Source organism: Mus caroli, unplaced genomic scaffold (assembly GCF_978045245.1).
Source record: "Mus caroli unplaced genomic scaffold, Mus_caroli_1 scaffold_4, whole genome shotgun sequence".
NCBI lineage: Eukaryota > Metazoa > Chordata > Mammalia > Rodentia > Muridae > Mus > Mus caroli.
Genome location: NW_028227259.1, coordinates 36,785,620 through 36,813,241, shown reverse-complemented (window position 1 = coordinate 36,813,241; position 27,622 = coordinate 36,785,620). Strand labels below are relative to the sequence as shown.

General features: G+C 48.2%; 1 protein-coding gene and 1 pseudogene across 1 annotated transcript in view; one reads left to right on the top strand and one right to left on the bottom strand.

Moving 5' to 3' along the window:
* Positions 1-596: 596 nt before the first annotated feature.
* Cfap99 (cilia and flagella associated protein 99) overlaps positions 597-27,622 on the bottom strand; it is a 40,878-nt gene continuing 13,852 nt past the window's right edge. The window contains exons 4-16 of the mRNA XM_021163932.3: positions 27,157-27,251; positions 24,331-24,443; positions 21,916-22,093; positions 19,736-19,816; positions 19,481-19,555; positions 18,355-18,426; positions 18,032-18,120; positions 15,491-15,695; positions 7,360-7,501; positions 6,990-7,141; positions 5,252-5,457; positions 3,425-3,587; positions 597-3,264 (exon numbers count right to left, since the gene is read on the bottom strand). Of these exons, the coding sequence (XP_021019591.1) occupies positions 3,148-3,264; positions 3,425-3,587; positions 5,252-5,457; positions 6,990-7,141; positions 7,360-7,501; positions 15,491-15,695; positions 18,032-18,120; positions 18,355-18,426; positions 19,481-19,555; positions 19,736-19,816; positions 21,916-22,093; positions 24,331-24,443; positions 27,157-27,251 (1,688 nt within the window). The 3' untranslated portion in view covers positions 597-3,147. The remainder of the gene's footprint in view (positions 3,265-3,424; positions 3,588-5,251; positions 5,458-6,989; positions 7,142-7,359; positions 7,502-15,490; positions 15,696-18,031; positions 18,121-18,354; positions 18,427-19,480; positions 19,556-19,735; positions 19,817-21,915; positions 22,094-24,330; positions 24,444-27,156; positions 27,252-27,622) is intronic.
* On the top strand, positions 22,751-23,332 carry LOC110295424 (ORM1-like protein 2 pseudogene; annotated as a pseudogene).

Genomic DNA, 27,622 nt, shown 5'->3' with positions numbered 1-27,622 from the left:
AAAAAAATGCATATAAGGAGTAGAAAGCAGAGTGTCTCTAATACTGTGGTGTCTTGAATAGGTACACCCACACACACACAGACATATATGATTAAATGCTTGAACCATAGGGAGTGGCACTATTAGGAGGTGCAGCTTTGTTTGAGGAAGTATGTCACTGTGGGGCGGGCTTTGAGGTTTTATATGCACAAGCTATGCCCAGTATGGTACACAGTCTCCTGCTGCCTGCAGATTAAAATGTAGAACTCCCAGCTCCTTCTCTAGCATCATGTCTGCCTGCACACTGCCATGCTTCCCACCATGACAATAATGAACTAAACCTCTAAAACTGTAAGCCAGCCCCAATTAAATGTTTTCCTTTATAAAAGTTGCTGTGGTCATGGTGACTTTTCCAGCAATAAAACCCTAAGACAAATATGAATGCCCTGACTAAAAGGTATATCATTTAACATTTACATTTACTTCTGAACAAATATCTCAGCTCTCCATATTTTAAACAGCATGTCTTTAATCAAAGTGCTTGGCTTGCTCTGTAACGATCTATTGGCTGTAGGATGATATAGGATAGCCTCTCAGGGACAACTAGCATGGGATCATCTCAGCAGGGCACCCGATCACATTCACCTGAGGCCAGACAGGATTCCAAGGGATAGACAGGACCTCAAGGCACTTGACAACTGAAGCTAAACTGGCATGCCAACACTTGTATGCTATTGGCCAAAGAAAGTTATGAGGCCAGGCATGGATCAGATGCTGACGGGATAAACTAACTCTGTTATAATAAACTACCTCTGTTCTTGCTCTTGTGGCAGGAGAGATCATGTGCCATGGAACATCACTGGATAACTTTGTAGAGTTGGTTCTCCTTCCACCTTAGCGTGGGTTCCTGAGATCTTAGGTTGTTGGGTTTGTACAACAAGAATACTGAACCATCCTGCTTGCCCTCTCTCTTTTTGGGGGGCTGTGGGGGTTCTCTGTGTTGTCCTGGCAGTCTGATACTCGATTTGTTGACCAGGCTGGCCTGGAACTCACAGAGGTCCACTTGCCTAGCCTCTATGTCTTTTTTGTTTGTTTTCGGTTTTTGTTTTGTTTTTTGAGACAGGGTATCTTTGGGTATCCCCAGCTCTCCTGGAACTTGCTTTGTAGACCAGGTTGGCCTCAAACTCACAGAGATCTGCCTGTCTCTACTTGCCAAGTGCTAGGATTAAAGGCATATGCCACCACTGCCCAACACTAACTCTTTTTATGCAAGAATTGCTACGTAGTCAGACTATCTTGAAACACACTACATTGTCCATGCTGGTCTCAATTCTTGGTCCTGTTTCCTGCCTCTACCTCCCAAGTGCTGAGATGACATGAGTAAATTACTAGGCCCAGCAAGACCAGAGGTATGAAGCTGCAAAGCAATGGATAGGTTAGGTTCACATGGCTATTGATAACAAGGCAATGGATATTGATATGTTAACATTTGGCCACAGTTGTATCACACACAGCATTCACTTCCCACAACATTAAGAAATAGTTGTGGCCGGGCGGTGGTGGTGCATGCCTTTAATCCCAGCACTTGGGAGGCAGAGGCAAGCAGATTTCTGAGTTCGAGGCCAGCCTGGTCTACAAAGTGAGTTCCAGGGCTATACAGAGAAACCCTGTCTCAAAAAAACCAAAAAACCAAACCAAACCAAACCAAACAAAAAAACAAAAGAAAAGAAATAGTTGTGGAGCAAACACCCTCTGTGCTCTTGAGCTGTCTCTGAGCAGCAGCTCAGCCCAGAAAGAAAGGCAAAGGGAGACCTTGCTGACTGCCAAACAGCACTGCTGCTAGTGCCCCCCAGTTTGCTGGGCTGTGGAGAGGCTAGCCCTTGTCACAGTATGTACTTTGGGTCACCATGCACACGAGCTCCTGTGCAGGAGCTGGTTCAACCTAGAATAGTGACAGTGGTCATCCTCCCTGTTAGCCTGCCTTTGGCTTGCTTGAAATCACCAGGATCATCCCTCCATTTTAAATGAGTTGGAATCACACAAAACCTGCAAGAAATGTGATTCTTATTTAAGTAAAACTGAATCTGCCCCCAATTCTAATTCAACAGGGAGACAAGGACTCCTTTGTCCCTAGCAACCCCTAAACACCTCCCACTCCCCTGCCAGAGTTGTACAAGAGCCTTGGAATTCTGTTAGTTCTACAATACTGGGATAGAATTCTGAGACAAATTTGTTCCTGTCAATGCTAAGAGTCTTTCTTGGTCTGAAGTACCCTGGGGTAAGACTGCCTTACCACCCGAGGGACATCTGCAGATCTAAGGAGGATGGCCAAGGTGTGGTGGTGTTTCTTTCTCCTGAACATCTACCCATCTAGTAGTTTCTCCTTGCCTTATTCCCTCCCCAAGCCTTGGCACCATCTTCTTCCTAAGAACCAAACGTCACAATGCAGCTTTATTCTCCAGGCTAAGTTTCACTGGCAGGCATTCATTCCACACACCTATTATTAAAGTCCAGCTTTCCCCAGCACAGAGCAGCAGTAAGCGAGAAACTTAGAACTTATCTCATCTGCCCTGTTGAGCCACTGTCCACAAGGACTCCAATTTTGTTGGATTTGGGCTCTTGATGATAATGGAGAGAGGACCCTGAAAGGTACCTCCTATTAGCTTAAGCCAGAGTCACCTCTTTGAGGACGGATGGCCTAATTAGCAGAACAGGAGATGAGTGGGCTATGAGGGTTGCTGGGTAATGTGATCACTGTGATGATCCATGAGAGACATGAGAAGGGCCTGTCCAGAGCCACATGCTTAAGAATTTGACCGCATTTGCAATCTCACATTTATGCGGGGTCCCAGGCACATCCACTGGTTCTGGTTGGAGATTGGTACTTCCAGTCCTATGAAAAGACTTGCTGGACATAGGGAAGAGCCAGGTTTGGCATATAAAAACGTGGCAGCCAGTTGCAGTCCAGAGGAAGAGTACTTTTTTGTTCAGCATTTCTAAACACTACCACACTTTTTTCTGGAGCAACCATACAGGAGCAGGCTGGAGCTGGGGAGAGGGTAAGCTTTGTGCCTGGGGTGGAAGAAGAGAGCCACTGTCGTAGGGGTAGGGGCAGGGGGGGTCACGTCGGCAGCTGCACGCAGTGTTGGCGTGGGGCTGCCAGCTGACTCAGGAGGCCTCTAGGTGACGGGTAGCGTGGCAGGTGCGATTTGCCTCTTGCCTTGCCCGCAGCCTGCGCTCGCGACTCTGGTCCAGCTCCAGCCAGTGCTGCATCTCCTCCTGCGCCTGCGAGCGGGTGGAGGGGTGGGCGGGCCCAAGGTCGGTCGAGGAGGCGGTGGGCCCTGTTCTCAGACACTTAGGCATCAGCTTTCCCACGCCTTAACAGCCACCACCACCACCCCACCCCACCCCCCAGACCCGAAAGGTTGCTTCCTGCTCAGCTCACCCGCTGATTTGGACGTAGGGCCCGGGGCGGTGACAAGAGCTGTGTTGCTGTCTGCCTGCGGCGTTCAGCTGCCCTCTCCTCCATTTTGCGCTTCAGCTCCAGCACACGCTCATCCTGGGAGGGTGTCCCGGGGCTTGTAGCCTGGGCCTTCTTTTCCTCCCACCTGGACCACAACAGCACTAGCTTAGACGTAGGCTGAGTAACACGGAGGAAGGTTTTTGTGGGATCCTGACAGTACCCTTACCTTTTAAATCTTTTAACTTTTTTTTTTTTAAATTGCATTCTAATTACGTATACAGTTGGTGTGAAAACTCTTTTTGCCTCACACTCCCTCTGGCTCTCTCATGCACCTCCCTGGGGGAGGGGGGGGCAGCTGCTGATACTGTACATTTCTACTCATCCCCTCCTTAGTATGGGCCATTTCTCCTGTTCAACAGCAGATCTTACCGCCTGAGGCTTTCATTACAGACTACATCACAGCATGGGGGCGTGGGAGCATGAACACTTACTCTCCTTGCTTTTCAGCTCTTGCCCAACTGTCCTGGCCCTGTTCCTCCTCAAAAATTCTCTCATTAAGTTCCTGTGGTAGAGGTTGGTTGTACGAATGGGGGTGGGGAGCTTTGAATCTTGAGAGGCACTCCAGCTTCCGGTGCATTTGGGGTCTGCCGCGGTGAGGCCAGCATCTGGGAACTGGTGGGTTTCCTGAGAATCGGCCAGCTAATCCTATCTGAGCAGGGTGCAGTGGCATTACTTCCTTTCCACTCCAGCCAGGGCAGCTGGTGCTTGGGGACCAAGAGTGATGCATTCATTTTCTTCTGCTGGCAATGAATTAGAGTCCTTCCTCTGACCACCCCTCGCCAGTCACAAGAAGGTGCTTCCTCTGGAGCCATGTGTTCTGTTTTAACAGGCCTGGTTACCACCTCCTCTGGAACAGTTGTGACCATGAGACCAACCTGGCTTCTATTGCAAACTGGCCCAGATACAGATGTTCTCAAACAAATAAAAGGTCTAAGCATATATATATACACACACACACAATTAAATGTGATATAAGTACTGGTTTAAAAAGAAAAAATAGCAAAGAGTATTTTAAAAGTCCTAGCAGTCTTGGGATACTTGGAGAACTGTGAATTCAGGCAGGTATTTGAATGATATTGAGAATTTTGCTTACTTTGACTAGTTATTTCATGATGCTGTTGTTTAGGTAGGACAACCTCTTTTTTCCTTTCTTTTAGAAAATATACACTACAGGGGCCTGAAAGATGACTCAGTGGTCAAGAGCACTGGCTTTTCTTCCAGAGGACTTGGGGTTCAATTTCCAGCACCCACATGTCAGCTCATCACTGTCTAACTCCTGTTCAAGGGGATCAATCCCACACCCTCACACAGACACACCCACAGGGAGAACACCAATGCACACAAAATAGAAATAAATTAAAAGAAAAGAAAATACACATCACTGTCTCTATACTTAGTGTAGAAAATACACTAAGAAGTATAGTATATGGTACTGGTAACCATTTCTATGGTAACCATTTCTAGGTACTTATTTCTAAATGACTTTGAAGCCTGAGAAACAGCTAGCTAACTAAATGAAGTACATACAGCACAAAGGTGGTGCTTGCAACATTGACGCACTGGATAAGTTGTGTGTCATGGACATGAAAGTCATTGGCACAGAACTGATAATTCTCCCATAAAATGAAAATGGTTAGAGTTAAAGGATTGTCTGGCAAGGGCTGGTGGCTGTGGCAAGGGTACCCACAGAGGAAGGTGTATAGCAGGGTTGTTGCTCCTTGGCTCCTTCCCCGGGACCCTGGTACCCACCTCAAGGCTGCGGTCCTGCCCATGGCTGCGCGGCACAGTGAGATCTGTTCCACTGTGTTCTGTATCATTTGGCTCTTGGCTCGTTTGTCCTGGATGATTTGATCCCGCTTCTCCTCTTGCTCTCGTTTCTGGGTCTCTTTGAGCATGGCCAGCCGTTCTCGAAGTTCCACAACAGACATCTCACCTTCCAGACCATAGCCTGGGATCTTCCAAATAACAGGAGAGAGCTCAAGCTGGCAGCTGTACAAGCCACTTGCCCCTCATATCCAAGAAGACTTTTCCTCTGCTTCAGTCCACCTCCAGCCTAGAGCCCTATGGTAGAGCTGGACTTCTCAGTGGGATACACCTTGACCTTTGGGTCTAGGTGAGACCCAGTAGTCAACTGCAAGAGCCTCCCAGACCTGATCTCTTGTTCCTGTGAACCTAGCTCTTCTCTGTTTTCTCACGTAGGCTGCTGCCTCCTCCACCTCCCTAATTAGCCCTTGGCTTTCCCTAGGTCTGGATGTTTATCCACTTGGGTGCTCCTTACTCCCTTCCCATTTTGGGTCTAGAGAGTCTAGGGACCTCACCCTTCAATACGCATCTCCCCAAATGTCTACCTCCATGCAGTTTAGCTCGTTCCCCTTCAGAGATCCATCTCTGATGGGTAGCTCTTTCCTCAATAAAAAAATTCCACCCTAAAGGTAAGAGGGAAGGCTCCTAGGACTCAGGAAGCAAAGGAAACTTATAAGGCTCAGGAAACTTAGGAAGTTACAGGATTCACAAAGCCTTGGGGCTGGGGGGGGGGGCGGGGGGCTATGATTGTATAGCAAAGACGCTGCTGGAAAGAGAAAATTCTTGGGCGAGTGCTATATAGCAATCCTCTAAAGGGAAGCATCCAACCCAGGAGGTACGTGGTGGTAGGATGGGGGAAGACTCTTGAGACTCAAGACTCTCCCCTGCTTTGTAAAAAAGTGAACAGCTGCTGAGGGGGAGACTCTGACCAGTAGGGCTGTTAGAGGAGTCTCAGGCCTGTCAACCTATCAAGTTGCCTGCAGATTGTGCAGAGAGCTCTTGGGATGTAGCTTTCATAAGCTGTCATCTATGTTGGGGTAGGCTTTTTGGTGACATAATGCATCTGAGACCCCTGGTGCCTATAAGTAACGCCTTGCCATACTGCTGGTGGAAACCCCAATAAATATCCATTGGTTCACCAGGTTGGACTTTGTTACCTTGGTTTTTCTGGAGTTCCCTTTCTGTGGTAAGTAGATGAGTGTTGCATTTCCTCAGGAAAAAGGCTCTCAAACAACAGCAGGCTGAACTGCCTGCAGATTGTACAGGGAGCACCTGGGGTGCAGCTTTTCTGAGTTGTCCCTCGCACTGGAGTGAACATTTTGGTAAACTCACCTTTGAGACATCTGTGCCTCCATAATTAACCCTTCCCGTGCTCCTATATGCAGCCTAAATAAACAAACTGGATCACTAGTTATAGATTAGGGTCCTTACTCTGTGGTTGGTACCATGGTATCATATCAAGGTCGAGGTTAGTGGAGAGGTCACAGGAGAAGCTTCCTGCCCGTCTTCCTGTAGCACATCCCATAAGCTGAATTCACCTACAGCTGAATCCAGCCACCACACTTGGTATCCAAGTGACTAGGGGATTATGGGTAGGACAAGACCAACCTTTGGCCTTGATGGGAATTCTGTACCACACAAGGAGATACTCTGATGTTGAGGCCGCCAAGGGCCACAGTCTCACCTGGGTAAGGTCCACCAGCTTCCCCTTGCGTGTGGGCTGTGTCTCCATGGCACGAAGGTGAGCAATGAGCTCACAGCGACGCTTCTGTTCCTCTTTGGCTTCCTTTGCGCTACGCTGTAGCAACTCCCGACTCTCCTCTATCACCTCCTGAACTTGGGAACAAAGTGGGGTGCTGATGAGGACAGTGAATGATCTGGCAGACATTGGACAGGGGCTGTGTCTTTCAGAAGTGTCTTCAGGCCTTGGCCCCTACTCAGTCCTAGCCTACCCTCCAGGGGCATCACCACTCACTACTAAAGGAGCTTGTTTGTAATTAAGAAGGATGTAGGGGGCTGGGGAAGGCCTCATGGCACCTGACTCCCTGCAGTACCTATCTGCTGCCGGCCCTTCACGAGCTTCGTTTGGACTATCTTGACATTCTTCTGTGCTTCTGTGACCTGCTCCACCAGCTCTTTCATGGCCTTCTCCTCTTGGAAGCGCCTCTCAGCACACTGCAGCATTAGCTCAGCTGTCTGTTCACAGAGAGGATCCAAAACAGTGAGAACTGGACAGACTGGGTCTCCCCTTTGATACTGTCCCAGCCTACACCACAAGTTCAAGGGCCACCCAGCCAGCCTTGCTCTGAGTTCATCCCCAGAGTCGTCAGCCCCTGGAGAACCTAGTTCCTTTTGAAGTTGGGCCTACTGGAGGAAGTTCCACCTCGTGTCCTCCTTCCTTCTTCCCAGGGTTGTCCTGGGGTTGAGTTTCCACTGTTTGGTTGTAGCAGCTCTAGAAACTGATAAAGAAAGATGCTCACGATGGAGGAAACCTAGTGGGGAGGATCTGGTAGGTGATGAGGTTAAGATGTGCAAGTGCCTGGGTTTGATCTCCAGAACCAAAAGAGAGGGGTGGTGGTAGGAGGTGGTTGTGTTTTGGAACAGCCTGAGGTAGCCTTCATTGCCTTGGTTGCCCAAGGGATGTCCTTGGGGTCCCGATCTTCCCAGGTCTACGCAGGAGGGCTGAATTACATGTGTGTCCCATCACTGCCTGGCTAGATAGTTATTTTTTGTCCTGAAGACTGAAACTCAGGGTTTCCTCATGCCCTCTCACTTTTCCTCACTTTTTCCTCTGCCCCCACTTTTGAAATATCATAATTAAGTTGGAGAAATGGTTATATGGAAATAAAAGGTATAAGAAAGTAGCTGTCTAGCAGGGCTGTGGTGGCCCATGCCTTTAGTGCCAGCACTTGGGGAGGCAGAGGTAGGTGGACCTCTGTGAATTTGAGGCCAGCCTAGTCTACAGAGTGAGTTCTGGGATAGCCAGAAATACACAGAGAAACCTTGTCTCAAACAAACAAACAAAAACTAGCAATATCGACAATAACAAAAGCCAAACCACACAGAGAGAAAGTATCTATGAGAATATATAGTCATTTATATTATTATATTTATATTATATATAGTGGTCTCACCATGTGGTGCTGGGAATCAAACATGGGTCCTTCTTGAAGAGCAGCCAGTGTTCTTAACCACTGAGCCACCTCTCCAGGACCAACCACCAGCTTTTACAACATGGAGACCTTTGGCACAGCAACCAAGAAGAAACCTTTGGGCATTATTTTAAACCAGAGATTCACTTCATTTTGCCAGCAACCATGTTGGATTCCAAACAGCAGGTCTAATGTCTCAACAGTCTGTTGTAACTGAGTCAGGTCTGCCCTGGCCTGGGACCCTAGTAACAGATAAAGAGATTTTTCATGTGACCTAAGGCAACCTTTAGGCCCCCTAGGCTGTGGTTTAATTTTTTCTTTAAGACATTTTTGTTGTTGTCTGTTTTACGTCGTTTGCCAGGCTACTTCCTCAGCTGTACTGGGTACAATTAACAGCTTGGACAAGGGCTCAAGACTGGGGGTCACCATCAGTGACAGTATAGACAGGAGCACAGTATTGAGCATCAGCAAAGCAAAGGGACTGGGTGGTGGAGGAGGAGGCGCTGCAGCTGGAGGGCAGGTGGGCACAGGGGATTGGTGAGACACATATGCCACAGAAAGACTGGCATTGCCAGGGAAGTGAGTGGGGGAGCATCGAGCTGGCTGAGTCTAGGGCTAGACACCTGGATGTCTCCTCTGATGGAAACCTCAGATGTGGGTTCTGTCTAGTATTGGTGAGGGGCAAGAGGCAATGAATGCATCCTTGGTCCACCACAGATCTCCTCCCCACCACAGGACAGTATCCAAATAAGGGATGTTCTTCAAGGAAGCACCATTAAAGAACTTCAAAACTAACACTGAGCTGAGGTGCAGCTCAGGGAGAAAGTCCTCGTCTGATATGTAGAAGGTCCTGGACTTTAATTCCCTACACTGGACAAAACAAAACAGAACAGAACAAAACCACAGAACACGCTAGGTGGCCTTTGTGTGACTGGAGCCAAGTGGAAAAAATGAAGAGTTTGGGAACATATCCCCATGGCAACCAACATGTGAATTATCTCTCACTAGTGGATTTAGTGTTGAGACCTGTACAGCTAGCTACCCTGTATTGGTTAAAAAGTAACAAAGTGGGCTTTATTCAGTATAGCTTATTATCTGCATGGTTCATCAAATGGGGATATTTTAAAATTATTATTTTAAATAGGGATATTATTTTAAAATGGGGATAAATTCAGTAAGAGAAGAAAGTATAGCCAAGAATCAAGCCAGTGTTAAAACTAAATTAAAAATAATACTGTTGCATTCACCCATCATTCTCAGGGACCTAGATTCAAACACCAGTATGAACAAATCCAGCCAGCCAGCCACACACACACATTAAAAAGATTACTGCTGCTGGGTGTGGAGGCACATGCCTTTATTCCCAGCACTTGGGAGGCAGAGGCAGGTGGATCTCTTGAGTTTGAGGCAGAGAACCTGGTTTATAGAGCAAGTTCCAGGATGGCCAGGGTTACACAGAGAAACTCTATCTCAAAAGACAAACAAACAAAAAGATCATTTTTCTACCCAGGATTTTAAATACATCTTTTCCACACTTGTTGATAGAGTTCCTAATATTGGTCACTGTGGATGAAACCAGAGCTGACACTCAATATTGGCCCACGTGCTGAGGCGTTGGGGCATGGTGGAGAATAATCAGGTCATTTTTAAAGACAATGTCTCCCTGTGTAGTCTAAGCTGATCTCAAAGTCTTAACCTTCCTGCCTCAGCCTCCTGTGAGATGAGGTTGCAGGTATGCACTACCACACCTAGTTAATAACTGGGTCTTAACCACAGAGAACCAAGCTAAGCCCAAGCAGCTCATCTCTCAATATAAAAAGAGGCTTCTGAAGGCTTGGGAGCAGTGCAAACAAATCAGAGATAAGCCAGAGGGTACTGTGGCCAGGTGGGAGCAAGGGGACCTTGCATGGAACAAAAAGCTGTTGTTGATTACCACATGCTAAAACTGTAAAAAACAAAACAAAATAAAATCAGTACAGTGCACAGAAAAAGTCAAATTCAATTTTATTTTCAAATATTCATTTAATGTGACTATCATTAGGCAAACATTTTAGCCACAGGAATGATTGTTGTGTACTGGGCATGCTCAGAACCAACAGCAAGACCCCTGGATATACACAGCTTGGCCAGCAGGGCATTCACCCACAGACACTGATGACCACAGTTCTGGGTCTGGGATGACATCCTCCTGTGACCTGACTGTGAAGACAGTTATGTTGACAAGGTTCAGGGTTTGTTTACAATCCTCAGGGTTGACTGGCTGTCGCCCTCACATGGCACTCTCATCCTTGGGTTCTACCTGTGGCCACTTACTCATAAAACCTCTGGGTGACAGGAGAGACTTTGTTAGGTTGTTACTGAGCCTGGAGAGGCTGTGAAGCCTCCCACCTATGGCCAGGAGGACACAGATGCAGCAGCCAGCCCTGTCAGTGCCCAGAAAGACAGACATAACAGCCACTCTTGATTCAACACCTAGATGACAGACCTTTCTTGAGTTACTTGTCAAATGTGGTGATATAGGAGATGGGACAGTAAAGACAGCTACTATGAAGGTAGAAGTGACTGTTGAACTGTTAAGGGAGGGGGTGACTTCACTAGTCACCAAGGCCCAACCTCCCTCCATTACATCCATGGGAAAGTCCAGGTGGGTGGGACCTGGGTGTTACTTCCTTCCCAACCCTGCTTTTCCCTCTTTTAACTTCTTTGAGCTGCTCTTTGTCCACAGTTAAGGAGATATATAGAGACATAATTAGAACCCTGGCCTTAGCAGGAACGTGCACTCCCCAACACAAGGCTAGTAGAGGCCACTAGGGAACTGGATTTTGACACCTACCTCTTGAAACATAGAGGTGCCTTTCCTGCAGTTCCAGAATGGCATGGGGGAGCCCACAGAATGGACGGTTTAACTATGATCCACAGTCTCATTATATCATACCCCCAGATGCTCAGGTCTCAGTGAAATGCCACTTATCACGCTGAAACCCAGGGCAGTCTTAACATAAGCAAGGAGATGGTGGATAAATGTCAACAGTAAGGTGACAGATGTTAGGGTTTGCTTGAGATAAAACAGTCTCAGCAAAAAAACAAAAACAAAACAAAAACAAAAACAAGCCAGGCATGGTGGTGCGTGCCTTTTATCCCAGCAGACAAAGGCAGGCAGATTTCTGAGTTCAAGGCCAGCCTGGTCTACAAAGTGAGTTCCAGGACAGCCAGGGCTACATAGAGAAACCCTGTCTCGAAAAACCAAAAACCAAAAACAAAAACTTTTTTTTTTTTTTCGAGACAGGGTTTCTCTGTGTAGCCCTGGCTGTCCTGGAGCTTACTTTGTAGACCAGGCTGGCCTCGAACTCAGAAATCCGTCTGCCTCTGCCTCCCGAGTGCTGGGATTAAAGGCGTGTGCCACCACGCCCGGCTGAGGCATAACTTTGAAAGGGGCAGTGCGACACTCTTTATCATTTGTTTCCTGTAGTTTTGTTTCACCATGAGCTTCTACCACATGCACTGCTACAGACCCAAAAGAATGAAGTCAAGAAACCATGTACTGCTGGGCAGTGGTGGCGCATGCCTTTAATCCCAGCACTTGGGAGGCAGAGGCAGGCAGATTTCTGAGTTCGAGGCCAGCCTGGTCTACAGAGTGAGTTCCAGGATTGCCAGGGCTACACAGAGAAACCCTGTCTTGAAAAAAAAAAAAAAAAAGAAAAGAAAAAAAACCATGTACTACAAACTGCAAACATTTAAGTCAATTTTTTAAAAGTTAATTTTATCTAGGTATTTTGTTACAGTAATAGAAAACTGGCTAATACACACACACACACACACACACATTACTTTGAACAACAAATTTTTTTGTTTTTGTTTTCATGGTTTTAGAGCTTTATTGTAGAAAGTCAGAGAGAAAGAAGGTAGAAAAGTAGAGGCCAGCCATGGCCACGTGGAGAGAGGGGGTAAGGGAGGGGGAGAAAGAGAGCTAGAGAATAAGAGAGGTAAGAGCTTAAGAGCAAACAATTTTTTAAAAGCTAGGTATGGTGATACAGGTCTTTAAGTGGCTCTGTGTGAGTTTGAGAACAGCTTGGTCTAAATAGAAAGTGCCAGGCCAGGCAAGGCTACATAATAACCCCAAAAAGAAGTGACCGGCTTGGCCTCCTGAGTGGTGGAACTACCAGGCTTCTTGGCACTATGCCCCTTTGTTGAGCTGCTGGTTTTTGTCTGTGATGTTGTCTTGCTGTGTGTTCTGTATATGGTGGGCACTTGAGAAGAGTGTGGGGTCTTGGTGGGGTCTATGATCTCCATCTCTTTTGGCTGAGTATCAGTACTGTTGAGTTCTGTTCATTTGCTAATTTTCTGTCAAGTTGGTCTGTGCATGGAAATTTATTCACCAGCCAGTACTGGAATGGTGTGAAGATGTGTCTCTGTCCTTCCTTGACTGCCTAGGGTACCTTCTGATTGGTTAAAATAAAAAGTCTATGGCCTATAGTAAGGTGGGACTTCTGGACAGACAGAGGAACTCTGGGAAGTAGTCAGGTGTGGGAAGCTTAGCCACTGAGACGCAGAGGAAGTTGGATGTATAAAACTGAGGAGAGGTAACCAGCGATGTGGCAGAACTTAGAATAAATGGGATTACTGAATTACAGGTTAGTGGGAAATAAGCCTAGCTTAAGGCTTAGGATATATATATATATAACATATATATATTAGGTGCAGGTAGAAACCTTGCCCTAAAAAATGAAGGTGAAAGGCCAATAAAATGGCATAGTGGGTAAAGGCATTTGCATCTTAAGCCTAGCCACCTGAGTTTGGTCCCTGCAACTACACAGAGGTAGATGGAGAGAACTGACTCCACAAACATGTCTTCTGACCTTCACCTGCCTGCTGGGGCACATCCCTTTGCCTGAGATAATTATAGAGAAGTAAAACTTAAAAAAATAAAAGTGATTGAGGAAAAGATACTCAGCATTGACCTCTGACCTTCACATGCATGTGTACACACAGGCACCCGTACTCACAGATACACAAACTCAGATTAGCAAGTCTATATAAGCTACACACACACCATACACATAACACACATGTACAAATAAACAGCAGGAAATCTAACATAGCTATGAACATTATTAATAATATGGGATTCTGAAAACACCTTCAGTACCCCATAGGAAGGGAAGAAAAAGACAACAGAAAGAAAAGAAAAAAAAAAAAAGAGAGAAAGAGACAGTCCACTGAGATGGCTCAGTGGGTGAAGTGTTGTATACAGACCTGATGACAGACGTGATGACCTGATTTCATACTTCAGAATCTCACGAGGCAGTGGGAAATAACCAACTCCCGAGAGCTATTCCCCGACCTTTGCACACATGCTGTGCATAATAACAGACAAGCTCTATCAAAATAATTATGTTATTTTGGTCTGTACATATTAATTAATAGATTGGAAAACAAGATTAAAAACACAAAACATGAATCTACAGGAAACTCATTCCAAATATGCTAGAAGTTAAAAGCCAAAGGATGGAAAATATTCTTCGTGCTAGAGCCTACTTCTTTGGGATTCCAGCATAGACTCAAGACCAGCTGAGACACAGCCTCATGAACTAAACTACTGGATTCTTGGACTTTCCATTGGTAGTCAGCCATGGTTGGACTAGCTAGAAATATAATGGCCCGAAAGCCATTATAATAAATTCCCTTATAGATAGATAGATAGATAGATAGATAGATAGATAGATAGATAGATAGAACAGACAGACAGACAGACAGACAGACAGACAGACAGACAGACAGACATTCTATCAGTTCTGTTCCTTTAGAGAACCCTGACTAACACAAACAGGGTCTCAATATGTATCCCTGGCTGGCCTGCACCTCACTATGTAGACCAGGATGGCCTTGAATTCACAGAGATCTACCTGTCTCTGCCTCCTAAGTGCTGGGATTAAAGGTGTGTGCCACCACACCCAAATGTAGGAACTGAAAAAAGAAAAGACATATTACATATTTCTAAATCTGATGACTTGATGAAATGGATAGATAAGTCCTTGAAATATGCGAAGTATCACAACTGTCTTAGCAAAAAGAAATTGTTTTGAAGAGTTATATAACTGTTAAGCATGAAAACAGTGTGTGTGTGTGTGTGTGTGTGTGTGTGCTCTCCAGTCTGCACTTGCACCTCCTGTCTGACCTTCACACGTGCTGAGCTAAGCCTAGCTATGGCCACCACACCCAGCTAAATGAAAAGTTTCTTCTATTTACTTGCACCTTTTTTCTTTACAGTACAAGAACTGAACCTAGGACACGGCTTAGGGCAGCCAGGCACTGCTTCTGAAATATATCTCTAGTGCAATGGAATTTGTAAAACTTTTCAAAAAAAGAAATATTCTGTTGAGGGTTTAACATTGTGGCCCAGCACATCCTTCTAATGCACAATTTGTCCCAGTACCAAACAAAGCAAAACAAAGCTAATTAAGAATGAGAAAGCAGGGCTGGTGAGATGGCTCAGCGGGTAAGAGCACTGACTGTTCTTCTGAAGGTCCTGAGTTCAAATCCCACAATCACATGGTGGCTCACAACCACCTGTAATGAGATCTGATGCCCTCTTCTGGTGCATCTGAAGACATCTTTGGGCCGGAGCGAGTGGGGCCTCCCAGAGAGAGCAGAGGTCCTAAAATTCAATCCCCAACAACCACATGAAGGCTCACAACCATCTGTACAGCTAGGGTGTATTCAAAGAACGAGAAAGCAAGCCCTAAAGTTGAGTCTATTCAAAGCAGGAGTGTACCCCAGGAGAGACAGAGCTGAAACCATTGACCATGGGTGGCCCCTTTGCACTCAGCCCAGTTAACATGAAACTCTTATGGACCCCTGGCTGTTGAGACTGGGACAAAGGAACTGTGTCTCTCTGTAGGTCTTAGTAGGTGATCATCTGGGGTCAGTGCTGCTGCCAGGCTGTGGCCAGACATAGTGTAGGTACATGATTTCTCTGCTGTCCATAGCTCATGACTCTCAGAAGTCACAATGGGGACTACCCAGTGCACATCACCTCCTCCTTCTGCCAGTCGGCCTTCTGCTTGTTTTCCTGCATGAGGTTCTGCCGGGCCAAGATGGCCTCCTCGTGGCTCAGCTTTCCCTGAAGCCGCCGGCACTCGCCTGCAGCCAGCTGCTCCTCTAGGTCCTGTGCCTGCATCTTCTTCTGCCACTTAAGGAATTCAGAGAAGTCCCCAGCCCCATCCACAAGTTTATCAACTCTGGGGAAAGGAGGACAGAGAGACAGCTAAGTCTCCTCCTGTGATCAGGACCACCAGGAGGCTGCCAGCCCTTCTCTCAGGAATGGACTACTTCAAAGAACATTCAGCCATGCCGCTCACCCCCAAAGCACCACCTACCTACGTCCATCTGCCAGTCTCTCCTGTGCACCCACCCACCCACCCACCAGTCACCTCCTTGCCCTCCCTTCATCCAGTTCCCTGTCTGTCTGTCCACTTACCAACCCTGTCAACACTTGCTTATTCATATACTCATCTTTCCAGTCAGCCACCTGAGCTCCCTACCACAGCCCAACTTGTAGACATGAAAGGGTACTCAAGGGTAGAGTCCAAGGAGCAAGAACAAAATAAAACAACAACAGCAAATCTACTTGAGGATTACAATTGGTATCTTGAGGTGGACAGACTAGAGGACAGACCCCTTGGCCTAAGATATTTAACATCCCCTCTAGGTAGAAGGTGACTCAGTGGAAATGAATTAGAAGTAGCATGGTTGTGGCTGGAGAAGAGAAATTGTATACCCTGGTTGGAGATGGGTGTTGTTGAGTGAAACTGTGTGATAAACAGTAGGATTAGGCTGTGTGTTCAATTACTCTGGAAAATTTGGAATTCCTTGTTCTATATAAATGAGGATGGACCAAAGAAAAGCCACCTGCCAGTCTAGAATTGCTGGCTGTGATCTATTCTAGTATAGTGCATGATTCCAAGATTCCATGCAAAGGCCTGGGTGTTAGTGGTGAGACATGGCCGAGGTAGGTGATGGAATGGACTGATGTATTACAGAACAAGAAAAATTCAATACTGTTTCACAATCACAAGAGGCTCGGAGCAAGAAATGACACTGACCCCCTCATGTTACACCTCACTCTAGATGGAGAGCCATTCCTACTTCTGGACCTGGCCTAACAGAAGCCTCAAAGTCCTGGGGGACTTTTATGATAGAACCAGAGAACAGGTTTTCTGGGTGTTTTGTTTTGTTTTGTTTTGTTTGTTTTTTGTTTTGAGACAGGGTTTCTCTGTATAGCCCCTGGCTGTCCTGGAACTCACTTTGTAGACCAGGCTGGCCTCGAACTCAGAAATCCACCTTCCTCTGCCTCCCAAGTGCTGGGATTAAAGGCGTGTGCCACCACTGCCTGGCCAGAGAATAGTTAGGGTTGGCGCTAATAGGACAACTGTTACATGCAAAATCTTTTGGGTCTCAGACCCTTTTCCTGTAAGGGATTCGTGTTCAAAGATGGGGGCGGGGGTGAACCGTGAAGCTGTCAGATATGGCTGCTTGTCTGACTGCTAGCTGGTCACCCCTAGGTAGCTTTGGATGGGGCAGGCTACTAAGTGCAGAGGGAAGGACAGCTGAGCTGATTCCCCTTGGCCAGCATTGCAATCAACCACATCTACCTCTGAGGTCTCCACAAAATGCAAATGCCAAGATTCGTGTGAGCTCTTGGACAGCTCAGCAGAACTGAGGATCTTGGAGGGTGGTAACACTGGGCAGCATAGCAAGGTGCCTCCCTAAAGTCTCTCCCATAGGCCCTATGCATCTCTCCATTAGTATCAGTCATAGTATCCTTTACAATAAACTAGTAAATGTACATAAATGTGTTCTGTGAGCTGTTCTAGAAAGCTAATCAAACCCCAGGAAGGGACTTGGAACCCTGATTCATACATAACCCAGAGGTGAGGAGGGAGCCAGCTGGGGACTGTACTTTTTACCTTCAGGGAGAGGTCTTAGGGATGCAGCCTCAAACCTAAGAGGGTTTGAGGGTTGGCGCTGTCTCCAAAGGCGACTGAACTGCTGTCCATGTGAAGCTTGCTGACTTGCAGGGAGACATGTTATGAGAGCTTGGGAAAACTAAGGTAGTTTTGCTTGTTGATTTTGAGACAATCTCTTGCTGCAGCCCAAGAGAGCCTAGAAATCTCCATCCTCCTGTCTTAGCCTTCGGTGCGCTAAGGTTAACATGTGGATCACCAGCCAGGCAGGGGTGGTGCATGCCTCTAATCCCTGCACTCAGGAGGCAGAGGCGGGTGGATCGCTGAGTTCAAGACCAATTTGGTCTACAGAGTGAGTTTCAGGACAGCTTGAGTTATACAGAAAGACTCTGTCTCAAACAAACAAACAAACTAAAGCAAGCAAGCAAACAAACAAACAATGGACCACCATGCCACCCTGGCCTTGCTTACATTTTCCTTAGCTTTGTCAGAGCTGCTCCCTCCCTCTTTGCCAAGCAACCTAATGACAGATTTCACTCAAGGCTTTTCTCTTGAGGGCAATATTCTTGAGGGTGGAAGAGAAAGACTTAGATAACTCCACTGCTCCTCACCTCTGCAGCTCCTTCTCCACCTGCCGCTGGTATAAGGCTCCTTCTCGAAGGATGGTGGCTGTGTTCAGCTTGACTGGGAGGTTGTTAGGCTGTGGTGGAAGGGGTGGGTGGATAGTAGGTGGCTCAGTAGCAAGTATCCTGATATCAGCTATCAAGCAAGCCCTTCCAACACGTCCCCCACCTAGGCATTTCTCTCTGCTTCAAGGGTGAAGCTGCCCGTGAGGTCCTGGGTCCTCCACCTCCTGCTCTCAGAGCCTTCTTTGGGCAAGGCAGGTGGGAAGAAGGCCTAAGATGAAGCCTGCAGTATCAGGAGACCCTCTCACCTTATAGAAGGTCAGATTTGGAGTCCTGCGGATGGGGGGTACAAACTGATGCCACAGCTGCTTCTCCACGTCCTGCAAATCAGGCAGAGATAGTCTGGCATCTGGGCCTCCTCAGAACCCCTGGAAAGGTCACTTACTCCTTCCCCAGGTCCCCACTCTAGCTCCCAATGCACATGTGCCTACCCTGTCCCCTCAGGATAGCATTCTGTCTTCTATTGCACTCTAAGCCTTGCTAGGGGTGTTGGACTTCCTAGGCAGGAACTTGCAAAGGAAAGGGTGAGGTAGACCTAGGTACAGCAGTTCCTGGATAGGATGGCTGGCCTCCTCGGGAGTCAGTATCTTTTCCCTCGGTTATCCCTCAGGGCTGAGTTTTTGCTGGCCACATTCTCTTTTCTTGGGCTGAATGACTGCCCTATGCTTCCTGTTGTCCCTTGGTGAGAGTTGGGGAGACTTTAAGTTCCAGTGTGGAAGAATAGTCTTTAAAGGCAGACATCACAACCCCAAGCATGCTGCTGATTGGGGTACAAGGCCCAGGCACTACCCAGATGATAGATCCTGCATGGATTAACACCCCTAAATCGCCCTGCTCCTAAGTGAGTTTCTTTGGAGGACAACTCTTCTTTGTATTGGTCCCTGGTCACCTTTATTTTATTTTTAAGACAGAAACGCACTATGTCAACCAGGCTGGCCTCAAACTTAAAAAGATGTGGGCTGTTCCTGCCTTCCTGGAATTATAGCCGTACACCACTACATCCAGTCTTTCTTGTCTTTCTATAGGGGTTTGAGGAAATGCATCAGTGGGTAGAGGCCCTTGCTGCTGAGCCTAAGGCCAAGTTCAATCCCTAGGACCCATAGGGTAGTAGTGAATCCATTTATGTAAGCTGTTCTCTGCTCTCCACAGGAGTGTTTGTGGCACATGAGGCTCCAAGGTAAGGATGATCCTTCTGTTTCTATGCTAGGATGATGGGCATCTGTCACCCTACCAGGTTTATGTCGTACTGGGGATCAAACCCAAGGCTTCATGAATGCCAGGCAGACACTCTACCAACTGAACTACACCCTCATCCCCAGAAGGATGAATTTTATGGTATGAGAGAAATGCTACCATGGAGAGGCTGGGCATTACCTGTTCTTGTGGCTCCCTCTGCAGCCGGGGCATGGCACACTGTAGCTCTTCCATGTTGGCTTTCAGCAGCAGCTCCTGCCATGACAGCATGCCGTTCTTCCCCTACCAGTCGCAGCCCAGGGTCCTCAGACCACCGTGTGTGGGGGTTTGATGGGAGAATGCCTGTGCTGTCTAAGGTCCCCAACCTCCTCCCTTTCCCGTACTCTTAACAGCCCGATGGAGGTCTGTGGGGAGGCAGGGGTCCCACGTGGCCACCTCAGCTGTCCGGCGGTTGTATGTCTTGATGACCTGCAGAAGCTTCTGCTCCTTGGGGTCCTTATAGGTGCTCTGAGGGACCTGGGGAAGTGGCAGAGGGTGAGTCTGTGCTTAGTGACCATAGTAGAGAGGGTCAGACCAGCAGCAGGCATGGGGGCTAGAGTTAAGTTTGGGATGGAGTGGACAGAGAGAGCTGTAAGGCCAGGGCACTGAGGGCATGCTTTAGAATGGAGATAGCTAGGTTAGTCAAGGGGGAGGGGGAAGCAGCCAGCTCTTAGAATGGAAAGGGTAAACAGAAGGTCTGAGAGTGTCATACATGATTTTTAAAAAAGTAAGCTGCCTGTGAAGGGAGCTTAAGACTTTGGTCCTCTCAGAGGAGATTCTCAATGTCCCTATAGTAGCAGTGCCCATCACGGACAGGCGAGGGGGCTATCCTGGTCACCCTTGAGCCCGAGATTCCTGAACCTGTCCTCCTAGTCCTTGCCTTCTTTCTTCTCTGCATGTTTTACAGATACAGTCAACTCAACTCCTACAAACCTAAAGCCCTCATATTCCTCCAACTGTCCTGTCACCAGGCTCAATGATCCTCACTGGAGACCCTGGTGCTGTTTTTTTGTTGCCCACACTAAGACCTCTTCCTCTGTGGCTGTGTTCCTCACACCCATAGCCATCTTCAGTCTTGCCCACCTGTCTACCTGCTTCAAAATGTTGTACAAAGGGCCTGCTTTCTTGGCTTCTTTCTTTTTGACAGCCAGGAGGAGTTGTGTGGGTTCCAGCCAACCTGATTGTGTGTCTGGGTCCCTGCTCCTCACAGTTGGCATGTGAGACGGGTCATCTCTTGCTTCCTTTCCTTCCTCGCTGCATTGTGACCTCTCCTGGCTGCCCTCCAACTTGGAGCATGGAAGGCCTGGGGCTAGTGCATATTCTTGGCTCATATTCAGGAGGGGAAAGGGAGTCCTGGCCATAGGTCAGAGTATGGAGGGTGTTGGGTATAGGCTTAGCAAATACAGAAGTGAAAAGCTATGTCATAGTGAGGGGACAAGAAGAACTGTCCCTCAGCCAAGCAGAACAGAGAGAAAGGCAGCTGGCAGGACTGGTTCTTGAGGAATTGGCAGTAGAAACATCAGAGACCCTGCAGATGGGGTAACTGTGGAATTGCTTAGCAACAAAGCCCCGGTGACCTATCTACTCATCTATCCATCTGATTACTCATCATCTGTCCACTACCCATATAGCCATTTATTCATCTCTCCACTCATCCATCTCTCCATCCCACAAGTATTTACTGAACATCCTCTCTAAGCCATGACTTCCCCACCTGTGTTGGGTATGTGGTACAAATAAAGAGGATGCAGAGCCAGACGATGAGCAGACCCACACACCGTAAACAGTTGTGGAAGCTATGGGGAAAAGATGGGTCAAGAAGAAGAAAACTGAGCGGGGACCCAGCAGAGCTGAGGCCTCATGAAAAACTTGTAGAATGAGAGATGTTCAGTGAGACTTGAAAGAGAGAAGAGCCCTCCAGTGCCAGCCCTCATGCCCCTCTAGTCCTCCATCCTATGAGGACCAGACTGACCTAGGATGTCAGTGCTTGTGAGAATCCACAGCCTAATCAGGACTTGGCACCAAGGAAGATGATGAGCAGTTCAAGCAGGCATGAGGCCTGAGCTGGACAAATCAGACTTTTCTAAATAGTTCCTATTCCTATATATTCTTTCCTGCCCTGGACAATGGACAGTGCAGATACAAGACCTGGATAAATTTCTTTAAAACAAAAATGAGACTAAGTTAGTCTAAAGACGAAATTCACTGTTTGTGTCCAGAATGTGGGCCCTGGCCTCAGCCAACTTCCCTCTGTGTGTGTGCGGGATTCGGGTGGATTGTGGGTTACTGAATGTTCCTCTCTGGTCCAGTACACCATTGACCCTGGAGAAGCCCAGCCACCCAGTGACTTTCACAGCCTGTTCTCCTAGTCTTTTTTTTTTTTTTTCGAGACAGGGTTTCTCTGTGTAGCCCTGGCTGTCCTGGAACTCACTCTGTAGACCAGACTGGCCTCGAACTCAGAAATCCACCTGCCTCTGCCTCCCAAGTGCTGGGATTAAAGGTGTGTGCTACCACCGCCCGGTTCTGTTCTCCTAATCTTAACATCCCAGTGATGCAGGAAGAAATGCCCAACTCACAGGTCTCGGCTTGTCCATAGTGGGGACAGGCTCAGGCATTGTAATGGCGCGGGGCCTTGGGACAGTCAGGTTGAATTCCTTGGGCACTGTGACTTTGGCCTTGGTCTTCAAGACAGGAATTTGATCGGTTGGTACTCCCTCCAGTTGTTTGATCAGCTTCTGGATCTCTGGCTGCCATCTGGAAGGGAAAAGTGGAGAAGGCTAGAGAGTCACATCCCAAGCAGGTCACCAAGGAGCTGGCCCCTGGAATCTGAAGGACCACAAGTGCTTGGTTGTCCTTCAGGGTGAGGTGATAATGGACAGGTGACTTTTCCACTGACTAGCTTGTGGGTGCAGTCCGACCACACCTCAGTACCTCCATTAAGTCTCCCTTTACAAAGGTGTGGAAACTGAGGCCCATGGGACAACGAGCTGGGCGGCTAAAACACCCCCACTGCAGGGATGCCAGAATCTCAGAGAGAGAGTAGGAACTGGGGTGTGGAGCAAATCCGGGCAGTGCGTATGATGAAGGGAGCTGGAAGCAGGGGAAAGCGTCTGGGAGGGGACAGGGATGTCCAGGAGCTACACTGTTGATGGCAGGGGGAGGGGACTATGTGTGCTGGGTGGACTGAGGGTCACATGCTGCTAACGGACAGCCAACTGTCCTTGGGTCCTCTGGAGCAGAAATCTCAGAAGGATCTTGGTAAGTGGTCCAGAGGTCGATGAACCCTCTTTCCCTCTTGAGTGGATCCAGCCCATCATTGTTAGCCTGTTCAATGTTTCCTCCTGTGGGGCTCATCACGGGTGGATGCATGACTTGAAATACTTTCTGGGGCTACTTCCTGGAGAGCACAGGTGTAAGAGCCAGCGCTGTGCCCCAAGCCGGACAGGTTCCTGAAGCTGGCAGGATGGATGTGGGGGTGGCACACAGCGAAGTAAACCCCAACACTCTAGTGATGAACAGTTGGGGCATCTGGCTGGCCTACATCATCTCGGTAGGACTGCTGCATGTGGTTCTCCTCAGCATCCCTTTCTTCAGCATTCCTGTTGTCTGGACCCTGACTAACGTCATCCATAACTTGGCAATGTATATCTTCCTACATACAGTCAAAGGGACGCCCTTTGAGACCCCTGACCAAGGAAAGGGTCAGCTTTTGACACATTGGGAGCAGATGGACTATGGACTACAGTTTACCTCCTCACGAAAGTTCCTCAGCATCTCTACTATTGTACTCTACCTCCTGGCCAGCTTCTACACCAAGTGTGATGCTGCTCACTTCCTCATCAACACTGCCTCGCTGCTCAGCGTGCTGCTGCCTAAGCTACCCCAGTTCCATGGGGTTCCTCTCTTTGGAATCAACAAATACTAAAAGATGGGTTGCTAGTTCTGCAGGTATTGAGGGAAGGCACTGGAACTAATATATAATGTTTTCCCTTCTCCACACTATCTTCTGTATCTTGGAAGCCTGGGAGATAAGATAAACTCCAAGAAGGAAGAAACTGGAAAATAGGGTTCCTGGGTCCAGTCTTCATAGGGTGAAGATTCTCTGAATCAGGAAAGGTGGATGAGGTTAAGGGCACTACCACTCGCTCTCCTCTATCCAGCAAGAAGCCATCAATGTTTGGTCAGCTTTTCTGGTGATTATGTTTTTCCATATCTTTGAAACCTACCAACTTCAAGTTCTGTTTTGCTGTATATTTTTCTTAAAATAAAGTCTTTCAGTTATGGCTGGAAAAAAAAAAAAAAAGAAATACTTGCTGGCTCATCCCCAGAACAAGGACAACCCAGCGAGAATGAGGCTGCTATGAGGGCTACCAACAAGGGGCTCTCCTAAGGCCATGGCTGGACCAGGCCTCCTACTTTAGGGTAGGTATGGGAACTCAGCGGTAGGCTTAGAATGGGGCTGGTCCCAGAGAAGGCGGGTAAGTGTGGAACCTTGTGTAAGAGGACCTGTGATAAGTGTGGAACTAGCACACAGCTGTCCCCCCCCCCTTTTGGAGTTTGTCCTAACTGCTGCAGTCATCAGTTGGGACAGACGACTCTCCTTTGGTGAAGAATTAGCTCCGAGGACTTCCCCTATGGGGCCACAGCCTCTTAAGCACAGCTAGTACATAAACAGTCTACTTGGGTCCAGCCTATCTCTCTGCCTGTCCCCAGGAAGACATGATGATGTTCCTCCCCTTGTTCTCTCAGAAGACAGTGATCTGGGAGATCCCCATGTCATCTTGCTGTCCCTGCCACAGCCTGTGGTAGGTAGATTCCATTTCTGACCTCTCACCCTAACCTGGGACATGATCTAGACTCTCACAGAGCTTCCGTGAGCAGGAAAGGAATGAGGAGACACACCCCGCCATGCTCTGAGGCACCTGGAATGGATGATTTTCGGAGACCCAAAAGCCACAGCTGACCCCACAGCTGACCCACCGCTGACCCACCTCATCAGAGGGTCAATCCAGTTCTCCATCACATGGGCTGTCTCGTAGATGAGGCTCCACTCGTCTTTGATCCATGAGCTCAGGTTCAAGGGGTTAAAGAAGAATCTGAGGAACTGAGGCGGGGAAACCCTTAGCAGCTCCACGGTAGCTTTACCACCACCCACTGCTGCTCCAGCCTCTCCTAGGAGCCAGAACAGACTTGATACTGTTGTCATGCCTACTGCAGATGGACGTTCATCCAGCTTCTAGGCCTGGAAGGCCCCTTGCTCACTCCTGCACTGTATGTTGCAAAGAGACATGGAGGGCTGCCTGCCACCCACCCTGCCCCATTACAGGGGAATCTATAATTCTAGGAGTGCTATTTCCTGTGCCCCATAATCCTGCAACTATAGCATTGCCGGAGGAGGGTGGGGAAAGCCCTCAGAGCTGGGAAGGTAGGTTTTCACTCAATCCTTCACAGTGAGTGTCTGATCTCAGTACCAAGATGGAGCCTGCATCCCTAGTCAGGGGCTGCACAGTGAGGCCTATGATGTCCTCAGAGGGCTCAGAGCCAGTCCCTGGAGATTACCAGTGCTACAAGCTTCTGCTGGTGGCTTCCCAGCTTCTGGTCCCCAAATCTAAAGCTTTGGCACTGAAAGGCACAGGGCCGGTGCCTTCCAGCTTTTTAGTGGAGTCAGCTGCTGTAGGGAGCTGGAAGGTGCCTTTACACAGGACAGAGCTGTCAGCTGGTCAGGAAGGGCAAGGGTCCTATGAGGTAGCCCTGCTCTTTGGGACAGTCTCAGGTCTTCAGCCCCTAACTGAGGGATAACGAGACTTGAATCACCTGCAGCTGCTCTTGAACCTGAGAAGCTGTAAACACACCCTAGCCTGGAGGGCCTTGTCCAGTTTAGAGGATTCCTGAAGACTCTTTGATACAGACCTTCCAAAAGCAATCAGAAGGGACAGCCGAAAGCTAGGGTTGCATTTATGCCATTATCTTGTTTGCAAGACCAAGGACCACATGTTTGAGGCCAGGGCAGCTCTGTAGTGATACACAACTTGCTGCTCATGCTTGGAAGCAGGAGATGTATTTGGGGGATGACTTTGGAAGTGCATGACCACCAAGAGGGCGGTGCTGAGCGAGGTTATGACCGTCCCACGCCTTCCAGGGTAAGCACTGTCCTTACCAGCCTCTAGCTTCCTTGTGGCCTGGAACACCATTCTTCACAGAGGCTACTAAGGCCTCCTTCTAGAGCTTTCTACAGCTCCCCACGTGGCAGCCTGCCCACTGTCCTCACTTATCCCTGTGGCCTCTCCCACCTTCTTGTCCCTTGCCCATGGCCAGTGTCCTTTCACCTTTTTAAATCTCTCAGCTGTCAGCCTTGGCCCCTGAAGGTGAAACTGGCCTCTACAGCTGCCCTCTGGGGTTCCCACCTCTTTCAGGCTGGCTCAATCCAATTTGGGCACATCCTTTTTTTTTTTTTTTTTTTTTTTTTTTCCTCTTCCTATTCTCTCATTTCCCCTCTCACGTTCACTTCAGCATCTTAGCAGGGTCAAGGTCACCTTTCTCACTTGGATGTGGTGGGACAGTGCTATTAGAGACCCTGCGAGAGTGGGGAATAGGGCTCCCCGTGGGTCTAAAAAAGCCCTCTGATTTGGGAGGAGGGCTAGGAGATGGTTCTCCTGGAGCATGTACTGCTTTTACAAAAGACCAGAGCTCAGTCCCCAGAACCCCTGTCAAGTGGTTCACAGTGACCTGTAACTCAGTCTTTCTCTTTTTTCATTTTTAACTTTGACACAGTAGGCTAGCCCTTCTCTCTTGGCCTCCCAAGCAGCTGGGATTACAGGCCACAAGGCCTGGCTCCCATGAAGGTTTTGTGGGCTATTACTGGCCTGGGGTCACTATTGTGGGTTGCCCAGGTGATGTCTGTATTCTGATGTTAATTCTGCTTCCTCAAGTGGGGCTGTCCACAAGGAAGGGTAGATCACATACTCAGGTGATCTCATGTGAACCTTCTCCCATTCTAACTGGTCAAACAAGGTTAGAGCCTGTGATTGGGCAGTGGAAGGGAGAGGGGGGACTGGAGGTCTTAGTTGGGGGGTTGCAGAAGGAGAGAGTAGGGAGGAAAAGGAGGTGGAAGCCAATATGGAGCGGAACCACTTGGCCAGAGGAATTGCAAGTAGCGGGGGGGGGGGGTAGGGGGGTGGGGGTGTCTCATAGCTGGGGAATAAGTTAGTATAGTGATATATTTGCCCAATCTAGGCATATAGTTTATAATAACTGGGTTGTGTGTGTTTTCACATGGGCGTATTGGGGTAAGAAATTGCTGCAAATGGTCACTGTACATCCTGAGAACAGTATGTGGTCTATACCCCCGAGCATTTGGTGAGTCAGCACTGCGGGACCAGGGTAGGAGGCAGGGTGGAAGTTTGCTCCGTAGTCATTTTGGATTCCAGCACAAGGCAGCAGAGCCTGAGCCAAGTACAATCATGCTGAGTGTGGCACTGGCCAGGGCAGTCCCAAAGCATCTCTCCAAAGATGCCATTGATTTTACTTCTTGGTCATAAACATGAAGTCCTTGCTTAAGATGATTCTGATTGCTTATCTGTCGCAGGGTACTTCTGTCATTCACAAACCAACGAGACAGACTTCCCAGAGACAGGGAACATTGTCCTATACAGAAGGTGTCAGCTGGTATTAAGCAGAGAAAAGGTGAACCCACCAGTTTCTCTAGCTGGAGGATGAAAGATGGGGCTGATTAGACACACGTGCATCTAGCTCTGGTTCTTGTCTCTCCTGGCTGGCAGCCTCAACCAAATCACCGTGGTGGGGACAGCCGGGCTCACCTTGCACATCTTACGAACAGGCTGAGACTTGATGATTCTGCAGAAAAGCTGGAAGCCAAGCTCCTCCAGCTGGAAGATGGCCAGGTAGCAGATCACTGAGGAGAGAGGTGGTGTGAGGAGCACCCAGCTGCCCTGCAGAGGGGCTCTCTGTGACCTTGGGGGAATTCTGCAGCTGCTGAGAGTCTTGCTGGCACCTCATTCTGTCGGGGCACATAAGGACAGGCCCCGCTAGCAACTACACTTCATGCTCAGTGATCATAGACACCGGCCACTTGGGCGGGGCTTTTAGCTTCCACACACAACACACTGCATTTGATCAATTCTCAGAAACCCCAGGATCTCTCTGGGCTAAAGTTATTTCATCTCTAGTTTTGTCGACCTTTATGGGCTGAGTCATTTTGAGACTTTGGGTATGGAGGCTCCTCTGATGAGACTGCTCATTCTACATCTAAGCCAGGCAGTTAGG